We start from the raw sequence: 12,007 nt of genomic DNA on the forward strand, positions 1-12,007 counted from the left end.
CAGACCTGAACAAGTCAGGATATCAATCACGTTCATTATACATTTGCTCCATATCTCCTAGTATTGTTACTTCATGGGGAAGTGGTGGCATAGTGGTATTGTCACTGGATCAGTAACCCAGAGACCCAGGGTAATGCTCTGGGTTCGAATCCCATCATGACAGATGGTAATTCAATAAAAGGTTCAATGGTGACCATGAAACCATTGTCGATTGTCAGGAAAAAAACCCATCTGGTTCACTAATGTCCTTTAGGGAGTGAAATCTGCAGTCCTTACCTGGTCTGGCCTACATGTGACTCCAGACCCACAGTAATGTGGTTGAGTCTTAAATGTCCCCTGAGAAGGCCTAACAAGCCATTCAGTTCAAACACATCTAAGAATGGGCAACAAATGTTGGCCCAGCCGGCAATGCCCACATCCTGTGAATGAATTTAAAAGCTTAACAAGGTGGGTTGACCTCAGTATTGGACATTCCGGTTCATTCCTCCAGCATCTACAGCCTCGAGGGGACAGGAATTCACTTCTACCAAACTTCATGCTGACCTCGTGCCCGAGTGACCCAACTGTCATTTGAAGATGATTCTCCCACACCAGAGAAAGCATCTGAAACGATGCCAAGTTTCAAACCCCAGCCATGTCGTGGTTGAAGGATCAGAATTCCCTGGTCAAGTGGCGGCAGCTTTGGTTCAGTTCGAGGAAGAGAGGGAGGGATGCGCTGGGAGATCAGCAAGGGAAATTCCACCAGATAACTCCATAGGGTCTCACCCCGGCTTATGCAAAAACAAGGGCAAGAATAGTAATGATGTGGGGATGCCGGTGTTGGACTGGGATGGGTAAGAAGTTTCACAATATCAGGTTAAAGTCCAACAGCTTTATCTGGAATCCCGAGCTTTCGGAGTGCTGCCCCTTCATCAGGTGAGTGGTGAAGGAGCAGTGCTCTGAAAGCTCGTGATTCCAAATAAACATGTTGGACTTTAACCCGTGAGACTTCTTACTAAGAATAGTAATGTCAATGCAGTACAGGAACTGGGAACTCCTGGAGGTGGAAAAGACAAGGGTTAATGGAAACCATCATCATATACATGTTCTTTTTCTTACAGATTACACTTCAAATAAACAAGCAGTACGAGTCAGAGGTCTCCATCTGGATTATTATTGGAAGTTTGTTAGGAGGTCTCCTTCTGCTGGCTCTGCTAACTCTTGCGCTATGGAAGGTAAGTGCAGTTCTTCATAGTAAACCTATGAGCATTGCAGGCATGTTTATCTATCCAGCCACAATCCAGTGGGGAGATTAGGGAAGAAAGGAATTATGCCAATAAGTGTCCCCATTCAGTATATCTCTTCACTGCATGTGTACCTGAAATTTTCATTTGCAGTCGTCTGCCTCCCTCCAAAGTTGAGTGTGTTCTATCGAGGCCACACTATCCACACTCTAATAATTTGCCAGAAAATTTTAAGGGTGGCACAGTTGCCTCACCCCACCAAGAACCCAGGTTCAATTCCAGCCTTGGGTCACTGTCTGTATGGAGACTGCACATTCCCTCTGTATCTGCGTGGGTTTTCTCCAGGTGCTCCGGTTTCCTCCCACAGTCCAAAGATGTGCAGGTTAGGTGGATTGACCGTGATAAATTGTCCCTTAGTGACAAAGGGGTTAGCAGGGTAAATATGGGGGTTATGGGGACAGGGCCTGGGTGGGATTGTCACTGCAGATCTGATGGTCCAAATGGCCTCCTTCTGACTGTGGGGATTCTATGATAATATATAGTGTGTAATAATGTACCACCTTAGGTCATCTACTTCTACAGCTCGAGATAACACTAAAACATTATGCATTGATACATGTTGTCTAAGCAATAAGATTATATGTGCCCTCCAGCCTAACTGACTTGCAGATAGCCAGTAAGTTTCTCCTATTAAATGGAAATGATTCTGTAGCCGCCCTGTTCCCATTTTTGCCCTTTATAATGTGGAGCAGATTTAGTACCACCCTTAACGCATTCAAGATCTGATGCTGCATAGAATCCCCACAGTGCAGAAGGAGGCCAAATGGAGCATTGAGTCTCTGATAGGGTATCTTACCCAGGCCCTCTTCCCCACCCTGTCCTTGTAACCCCACACATTTACCATGGCTAATTCGCCTAACTTGCACATCTTTAGATACTAAGAGGCAATTTAGCATGGCCAATCCGCCATGGCAGATTAGAGTGTGGGAGGAAACCGGAGCACCTGGAGGAAACCTACCCAGGCATGGGGAGAATGTGAAAACTACACACAATCATCCAAGGCTGGAATTGAACCCAGGTCCTTGGCGCTGTGAGGCAGCGCTGCTAATCACTATGCCGCAGTATAATAGAGCAAGGTAGTTCAGGGAAGCATTTCCTCACACAAAGAATGCCAGAAAACTGGAAGTCTCTCCCAAAAATGCTGTTGAGGCCGGAGTTCGATAGAAAATGTAAAACTGAGATTGATAGGGTTTTGTTCGATGAGGGTTACAGAACTGAGGGAAGGTTGGTGAAATAAAGATACAGATCAGCAGATGAGCTAATTCCATAGGGTTCAAGGGACTGAATGGTCATCTCTATTCCTGTGTTGGGATGTTGAAGTCTTTGGGTAAAGGATCATTAAACTAAAGATGGCCCAGTTTAGAATGGAGGTGAACAGGAGAAGGGTGGAATAGGCTGACATTTGAACATCAATCCTGTGATCTGAACGAGTCCCCCTCAGAGTGTCTCTTCTTTGTCCCACAGCTTGGCTTTTTCCAAAGTGCTTACCGGAAAAGGAAGGCATCCCTGGCGGTCAGGAATGGCTCGATCAGACAGGCGTCGACAAAGGCGTAGAGCATTCAGATCCTGGGAGCTGCTGCTGTCAAAGGAAACGTTAAAGGAGGGAAGGTGCTAATTCACACAGCAATCCTGGACTTGACCAAGTGGGCAGTAACTGGCAATGAACGTGCGCCAACACCAGCCAGCCACCTGATCCACCTTCCCGTCTGGTCTGCTGTTTTTGCTGTTGACACCACACATTTCGATTAATTTTCTAAGGTGCAGCGATTGGCTTTAATCCCCAGAGCACACACCCCCATTGGGAAAAAAAAAATGTTTAAACAGGGGCACGAGGCAGATGAGATTTCCCTGTTTGGAAACTTGAACTTTGATTGGCAGCGCGGCAGTGCGAGACAACAAAAGGAAAATCATGCACAGTAGGGACACAGCCGCAGGTAAGCCAGTGCCCACTTCTTTTACAGCAATCAGGAATTGCGCCTACCCCTTTAAGCAGCAAATAGGGCCCAAAGCAGACAAGTGATTTACTTTGTAAAACACCAGAAACTTTGCAAAACCTTGCTGTTTTGTATAGGAAATACTGGCTGCCTGCCATCTTTGTTTACAGACCCCAAGAGGCATGTTTTTAAGAAAATAAGCAGCAATTTTGATAGGATTTATGGATTGTAAATGTTTTTTTTTAAATCAAATTTGTCTTCCTGGAATTTCTCTGTCTTCTCTCAGATGTGAGGAAGCTGTGGCCTAAGTCTCAGCGCACCACATCAGTTCAATACTGAGGGAAAAGGCCAATGTGGAGATCTGTCCCCACAACCCCATCGTCCCTCTGCCTCACACCATTTCACCCTCTGCTAAAGCTAACCCCAGCTTCAGAAAGGATTAGCCAAATAAATACTGTGGCCCCAAGAACAGGTTAGAAGCTGGGAATTCTGCAGTGAAAAAGTCACCTCCTGACTCCCCAAAAGCAGAAGTCAGGAGTGTGATATAATAGTCTCCGCTTGCCCGGATGAGAGCATCTCCAACAGCGCTCAAGAAGCTCGACACCAACCAGGACAAAGCAGCCCGCTTGATTAGCAGTCAATCAGTTACCTTAAACAGTCATTTCCTCCACTACCAATGCAAGTTGCAGCATTGTGTACCATCTACAAAGTGCATTGCAGAAATTCACCAAGACTCCTTAGACACATCTTCAAAACCCACAACTTCTTCCATTTAGAAGGACAAGGGCAGCAGATACATGGGAACACCATCTCCTGGAAGTTCCCCTCCAAGCCACTCACTGTCCTGACTTGGAAACCATAATTGCCATTCTTTATTATTGCTGGGTCAAAATCCTGTGACTTCCTCCCTAACAGGGACTGCAGTGTTTCAAGAAGGCAGCACACCACCGCCTTCTCAAGGGCAAATAGGGATGGGCAATAAATGCTGGCCGAGCCAGCGAAACCCACACCCTGTGAATGACCTGGGCCACCCAGCCCATAAGCTGGTCGATCTCACCCTGCAAGACTCGCAGGGAAAGAATGGTGACTTGGGTGACACGCGGAGAGCTGCAGCTTAGCGAGAGGTATCACCTTCGTGAGAGGAGGGATAGAATCAACAAAGCAAAGCCACCCTCAATCTTGTGGGTTTGTTAGAAATTGTCCTGGGGTAGAGCTATCAGTTGGGTATTTCTAAGTATTTATAGTACAGAATCAGGCCAATCTAAGAAGCCCAGGCTGGTCCTTATGCTCCATTAAGCCGCCTCCCAGCTCACTTCATCCAGTCCATTCCAAACCTCCTCCTATCCCTTTCTTTCTGTATTTAACTGGTTCCCCTGAATGTAGCTGTGCTATTCACCTTAATCCCTCCATGTGGGAGGGTATTCCATATTCTCATCACTCCCTAGTATAAAATTCCCGACTGGATTTATTACTGATGATCTTACAGAGGTCTGTAAAATAATGAGGGGCATAGATCAACATCTTTTCCCAAAGGTGGGGGAATCTAAAACTAACAGGCACAGGTTTAAGGAGAGAGGGAGAGAGATACAGAGGGGCAATTTCTTCACACAGTGGGTAGTGAGTGTCTGGAACAAGCTGCCAGAGGTAGTAGTAGAGGCGGGTACAATTTTGTCTTTTAAAAAGCATTTAGACAGTTATATAGGTAAGATGGGTATAGAGGGATATGGGCCAAATGCAGGCATTTGGGATTAGCTTGGTAAAAACTGGGCAGCATGGACAAGTTGGGCCGAAGGGCCTGTTTCAAAGAACAAAAACAGCCCAGGAAACAGGCCCTTCGGCCCAACGAGCCCGCGTTGCCATTTTAACATTACCAGTCCCCCCTCCACCCATGACCCTTATCTATGATTATGGCATTCCACATTGAGGGAAACTAATTTAGGGACAATTTATTACCTCCAATCAGCCTAATAGCACATCTTTGGGGTGTGGGAGGAAACCGGAGCACCCGGAGAAAACCCACGCAAGCACGGGGAGAATGCGCAAACTCCCACAGACACCGACCCAAATCCATGTGTCTGCACAGCAAACAGTGAGTCACTGAGCTGTTGTGTTGCCCATGCTATAAACCTATATGATTCTATTTATGATCTTACCTGCAAGTGGGAATATCTTCTTTATATCCACCCGGTCAAACCCTTTCATCAAACCATTTCAGTCGGGGAAGGTGTGATAATTTATCCCACAGGTTGGCAAAGCTGCATCTAAATTTCTCCCACCCGCTTCTAGAACAATGACTATCAGAAATCACTTCTTGGTAACTGCGACTGCACTGGATACAAATCGGAGGGGTTGGCGGGGTGGGGTGGGGGGGGGGAGGGTAGGGTTTGGAAATATAGATTGTGGAACAGAAGAATTGTTGTGTGGTTGGCTGGAGTTACCTGGAGTCAAGGGGTGAGGGGCAAAGTTCAACCAAGATTTCGCTAAAACTTCAGTTGCATCAATCTTTTCAATAGACTTATTGGAAAAAGGTTTAAAACAAATTCCGCAGAAGTTTAGTAAGTTCAAGGCACCAACTGGTGTTTCGCCAAGGTTCCCTGCCATCTGGGTTCTGCCAAGTTTGGGCACTACCATGAACCATAGTGTCCTGGGCAAGGGAGAGAAGCAGTGTCTGAGTATTCCCATTCCTGATCACTATCCAGTGGCTCCTTGCGGGGAAGTGTGTTTTGTACAAACATCAGGAATAGAATCAAGGTTAAATTCACCAGCCAACATTGTACATGCCTGGGCTCTTTCCTTTAGAAAGGACGTGGCTGCTGAGTGGGTTATCTCATAGAGTTCCAACGTCACAAATCCCAGGAATCCTATTCCTGCAAACTCTAGGACAATCCTGGGAAGTGGGCAACTGCTATCAGAGCCCACCCCGACATCTAAATCATTGATGTACATTGTAAATAGCTACTTACAATGTACATCAATGATCTGGATGAGGGAGCTAAATGCAATATTTCCAAGCTTACTGATGACACAAAACTTGGTGGGAATGTGAGTGGTGAGGAGGATGTTAAGAGGCTTGAAGGTGATTTAGACAAGTTGAGTGAGCATATACATGGCAGATGCAGGAAAATGAATGTAAATGCAAAGTTATCCACTTTGGATAGAAAAGCAGAATGGCAGAGTGTTATTTAAATAGTCATAAATTAGGAAATGTGGATGTACAGAGGGACCTGGGTGTCCTTGCACACCAGTTACTAACATGCAGGTAACAGTAAGCAGTTAGGGAGGCAAATGATATTTTGGCTTTCATTGCAAGAGGGTTTGAGTACAGATCAAGGATGTCTTACTGCAGCTGTACAGGATCTTGGGGAAACCACATTGGTGTGCAGTTTTGGTCTCTTATGGAAGGAAGGGGAGCACGGTGGCACAGTGGTTAGCAATACGGCTTCACAATGCCAGAGACTCAAGTTCAATTCCCGGCTTGGGTCACTGTCTGTATGGAGTCTCCCTGTGTCTGTATGGGTTTCCTCCGGGTACTCCAATTTCCTCCCACATTCTGAAAGACGTGCTGATTAGGTGCATTGACCCAAACAGGTGCCAGACTGTGACAACTTGAGGAATTTCACAGTAACTTGATTGCAGTGTTAATGTAAGCCTTACTTGTGACTAATAAATAAACTTTACATACTTGTCACTAAGGGAGTGCAGCAAAGGTTCACAATACTGATTCCTGGGATGGTAGGATTGTTGTATGAGGAGAGATTGGGTCAACTAGACCTGTATTCACTGGAGTTTAGAAGACTGAGAGAGGATCTCACTGAAACATAGAACATTCTGACAGGGCGGGGCAGACTGGATGCAGGAATGATGTTTCCTCTGGCTGGAGGGATCTAGAACAAGGGGTCGCAGTCGCAGGATACAGGATAAGACACTTAGGACTGCGATGAGGAGGACCCTCCTCACCCAGAGGGTGGTGAACCTATGGAATTCTCTACTACAGAAGGCTGTGGAGGCCAAGTCACTGAACACATTTAGAAAGAAAGAGATAAATTTCTCGATTCTAAAGGCATCAAGGGGTGTGGGGAGAGTACTGGAATATGGTGTTGAGATAGAGGATCAGCCATGATCATACTGAAGGGCAGGGCAGGCTCAAAGGGCTGAATAGCCAACTCCTGCTCTTAATTTCTATGTTTCTAGTCGGACCTCAGCATTTCACTGGAGCATCAGTCTACATTATATATCCACGGCACAAGATTGGACTTGAATCTTGGACTTTCTGACAGTGTGTTTATCCACTCAACACTATGACGAGGGGTCCTACCTGAACCACTAACCCAGGCATTATCGAACTGCGCTGTACTTTAAGCATGTTCTGTAATTATTTCCGACTTACAGCATTCACAATTAACTTTACAACTGTAAACTGAACACCGTGAATTCTAGTATATACATTACAACCAGCGAACTATTGTACAGGTCAGCATTGCGACAGTGTATAAATCACAGCCAGATATCTAGAGCCTGTAAAAACTGCCCATGAAGGCGTGACTGACAGAGATTTTACACTTAAATTCTCATGCAACGTAACTACTTAAGCGTGTGTAAAATTTCTATGCTGTGGACATTTACAGATTCTGTATTATATGTAAAACAACTCCTGTATATGTAAATATTTGGAAAGAATTTGCTTTTGTAATTCAGTGTGTTGAAAATTTGTAATTATATGAAGAAAGACTATTTACTTTTATCTCCTAATGTTGGTTATGAGACAAAAGGTGGGCTGTGTTTTTCAAAGAAAACTAGGTTTCACACTGTTACTCAGATGGTCACAAGTTGCTTCATTAATATTCTAGGGGCAGCACGGTGGCACAGTGGTTAGCACCGCTGCCTCACAGCACCAGGGACCCGGGTTTAATTCCTGCCTTGGGTCACTGTCTGTATCGAGTTTGCACATTCTCCCCTTGTCTGCGTGGATTTCCTCCGGGAGTTCTGGTTCCCTCCCATAGTCCAAATATGTACGGATTAGGTGGATGGGCCATGCTATATTGCTCCTTAGTGTCAACAGGATTAGTAGGGTTACGTATTAGTAGAATACGTAGGGTTGTGGGAATAGAACCCGGATGGGGATTGTCAGTACAGGCTCGAGAGGTCGAATGGCCTCCTTCGACACCAAAGGGATTCTATGAGTCTAGATTCAGTGCAGGAAAAAAGTTCAATGACGTGCTGTGTTCCAGCAAGGTAAGTAGCTTGGGTCATCCACACATGGTTGTGAGGGAAGGTTGCGTGCTGCAGTAAGGTGCCAGACCGAACACATTCCTCTGCTTCAGCACTGAGGCTTGGATGTACATGCAGCTCAGCTGGGTGTGCACAGAAGAGGTGTGAATGAGCAATGTGATAAGCTGATGCAGTGAAGTGCAACATCCCTCCTTGCACTATATATCAGGCTGACACCAACTGATGTTGTAGCCATGGTGGTTGGAAAGGGTGCAGAATGCCATGGAAGTGGCTCAGACTGGGGAGAGTGGGTGGGCAGCCTGCCTGAGACCCATCTATCCCGTTACACAGATGGGCATGGACATTTCCACAGCGCTATCTGCTGATGATGGGGAATCATCGGGAGCAGGTAATAAAGACAGTGCTGAAATTACCTGGACACATGGTGGTAACGGTGGAAGTCATGATGCCGGTTCACAGAGTACAAAGGATTGTTGGCATAAAAAGGAGCACAATAATGGGGTTGTGCCATAAGGGTGGCACAAGCCTGGTAAAGGCAATGGCATGTGCCAGAGCCTGTTTTCACGATGAGAAGTGCTACACCTACATAACGCCTTGCGTGTCTCACACAGATCCCAGCTCTCGTCCCTGAACCCAGCCCCCTGCCCCATCCTGAACCAGATGCCAAGGAGCCAGTGTTGCATCATATTAGCCAACACTGCGCTAACACAGATATCTGCAGTTTGGAGGAATGTAATTCGCACGTAGAGGCTTTGACACAGGGTGGAAGTATTGTACCAGAGTGCAGGAGGAGGTATCAGAGTCAGAGACATCTCTGCACAGTCCCCCTTACAGAAACATGGAAACTGGAAGCAGGAACAGGCCATTCAGCCCTTTAGGCCTGCTCTGGCTCCTTCAGAGGAGGGAGGAAATACAATGATGTTCCAGTGGGCAGGAATGTGAACCCTCTGGAGTCACTTTTCGGGATACAGCATTCAGCAGACATATGAACGTCTGAATTCCCTGAGGCAATGCAGTCTCTTGGACTGCAAACGGTGGAATCCATCACCGTCATGAGCTCCACATTCCACCAGGGGCTCACAAATCTCAAGCTCTAACCACGAAAGATTGGCCATTCTTATGGAGCGACACATGCAGAGTGTTCAGAATGGATGTAAGAGCAGAGCCCCAGCCCTGGTGTCTCGGTTATGAAAAGGTACAGGTCACCTCAGCCGCCTGGTCCAGTCCGCCCAGAGTATGAGTTCCAATATCCAGGAAACTCAACAGGATGACCATACAGAGCACCTAGAGGAAGCCCATACAGACACGGGGAGAACATGCAGGCTCCGCACAATGATCCAAGCCAGGAATCAAACCCAGATCCCTGGCACCATGAGACAGCAGTGCTAACTACTGTGAGACATGCCACCCCAAATAGTCACATTCAGACAATTCTTACCGACAATCATGAAGACTGCAATGCTGAAGTCCATTTCTACACACTGGCAACAAGATCAAGGTTGGCAGCAGATTTCTGATGTGTCTGGAAGCTTCTTCCTTCTCTGCTCTATCACTAAGTTCAAAGCTTAAACACTGAAATGTTCTTTGTATCTTCCATTGTCTATCCAAGTTTGATTTTAAGGAAGTCTCAATGATCAGGATCTGCAAACGTGCTGGGCAGTAGGTGCCTCTCAAGTGTCAGTGTTGGATGCAAGGCATTCATTTCCATCATTATCACGAAAGAGGAAGCGTTGGGCAAGTTAATTGGGGGGGGGGGCTAAAGATAGACAAGTCTCCTGGTCCTGATGGAATGCATCCCAGGGTACTAAAAGAGATAGTGGGAAAAATAGCAAATGCACTAGTGGTAATTTACCAAAATTCGCTGGATTCTGGGGTGGTTCCCGCAGATTGGAAAACAGCGAATGTGATGCCACTGTTTAAAAAAGGAGGTAGACAAAAGGCAGGTAACTATAGGCCAGTTAGCTTAACTTCTAAGTGGAAAATGTTTGAATCTATCATCAAGGAAGAAATAGCGAGACATCTAAATATAAACTGTCCTACTGGTAAGATGCAGCATGGGTTCATGAAGGACAGGTCATGTTTGACTAATTTGGTGGAATTCTTTGAGAACATTACATGTGCAGTGGACAATGGGGAACCTATGGATGTGGTGTATCTGGATTTCCAGAAGGCATTTGACAAGGTGCTGCACCAAAAACTGCTACATAAGACAAAGGCGCAGTGTTACAAGTAATGTATTAGCATGGATAGAGGATTGGTTACCTAACAGACAATGACTAATGGTGTGCCTCAGGGATCAGTGTTGGGACCACAATTGTTTACGATTTACATAGATGATTGAGTTGGGGACCAAGTGTAGTGTGTCAAAATTCGCAGATGACACGAAGATGGGTGGAAGAGCAAAGTGTGTAGAGAGATATAGATAGTCTAAGGGGCTGGCAGATGGAGTACAATGTTGGTAAATCCATTTTGGTAGAAATAACAGCAAAATGGACTATTATTTAGATGGTAAAAAATTGCAGTACGTTGCTGTGCAGAGGGACCTGGGAATCTCAAGGAGTTGGTTTGAAGGTGCAGCGGGTAATTAAGAAGGCAAATGAAATTTTGTCCTTCATTGCTAGAGGGATGGAGTTTAAAAACAGCGAGATTATGTTGCAGCTGTATAAGGTGCTGGTGAGGCCACACCTGGAGTACTGTGTACAGTTTTGGTCTCCTTACTTGAGAAAGGATATGCAGGCACTGGAGAGGGTGCAGATGAGATTCACTAGGTTGATTCCGATTGATAGTTGAGAGGGTTGGCTTATGAGGAGAGACTGAGTAGACTGGGGCTAATATTCATTGAAATTCAGAAGAACGAGGGGAGACCTGATAGAAGCATATAAGATTATGAAAGGAATAGATAAGATAGAAGCAGGGATGTTGTTTCCACTTGGGGGTGAAACTGGCACTAAGGGGCATAGCTTTAAAATAAGGGGAAGCAGCTTTAGGATTGAGTTGAGGAGGAACTTCTTGACGCACAGGGTTGTGAATCTGTGGAATCCCCTGCTCAGTGAAGCAGTTGAGGCTACCTCATTGAATGTTTTTAACACAAGGATAGCTAAATTTTAGAACAGTAAAGAAATGAAAGGTTATGGTGAGAGGTGGATAAGTGGAGCTGAGTGCACTAAAAGATCAGCCATGATCTTATTGAGTGGTGGAGGAGGCTCAAGGAGCCAGATGGCCGACTCCTGCTCCTAGTTATTATGTTCTTATTGCAGGGTTACACATCGGCCTGGTTTAGGCATTTCATCCCAAGAGGCCATGCATTGTGCAAATAACATCAGTCACCTGCCCACTATTTTGTTAAAATTAGCATTCCAGCTGTCACAGGATGTGCTTTGTGAAGTAAGAGAGGTGTATGGAAGCCAGGAATATTGGCCCGAACTCTATCACCTCGCCCACCATAGAATGAGAGCAGGCAAGCGTCTGACACTAGAAATCTCCATTGACCTCAGACACAAATTTCTGGTCTCGCCCGAGCAAGGCCGTAAAATCCCATCACTTATGCACAATGGCCACATC

At 45.8% G+C, this 12,007-nt stretch overlaps 1 protein-coding gene across 1 annotated transcript in view; it reads left to right on the top strand.

Moving 5' to 3' along the window:
• itga11a (integrin, alpha 11a) overlaps positions 1 to 4,905 on the top strand; it is a 104,178-nt gene extending 99,273 nt beyond the window's left edge. The window contains exons 27-28 of the mRNA XM_080214474.1: positions 1,101 to 1,214; positions 2,748 to 4,905. Coding sequence (XP_080070600.1) covers positions 1,101 to 1,214; positions 2,748 to 2,837 — 204 coding nt within the window. The 3' untranslated portion in view covers positions 2,838 to 4,905. The remainder of the gene's footprint in view (positions 1 to 1,100; positions 1,215 to 2,747) is intronic.
• The last annotated feature ends 7,102 nt before the right edge of the window (positions 4,906 to 12,007 follow it).

Source organism: Carcharhinus amblyrhynchos, chromosome 28 (assembly GCF_965287045.1).
Source record: "Carcharhinus amblyrhynchos chromosome 28, sCarAmb.v2.hapA, whole genome shotgun sequence".
In the NCBI taxonomy this organism is placed as follows: Eukaryota; Metazoa; Chordata; class Chondrichthyes; order Carcharhiniformes; family Carcharhinidae; genus Carcharhinus; species Carcharhinus amblyrhynchos.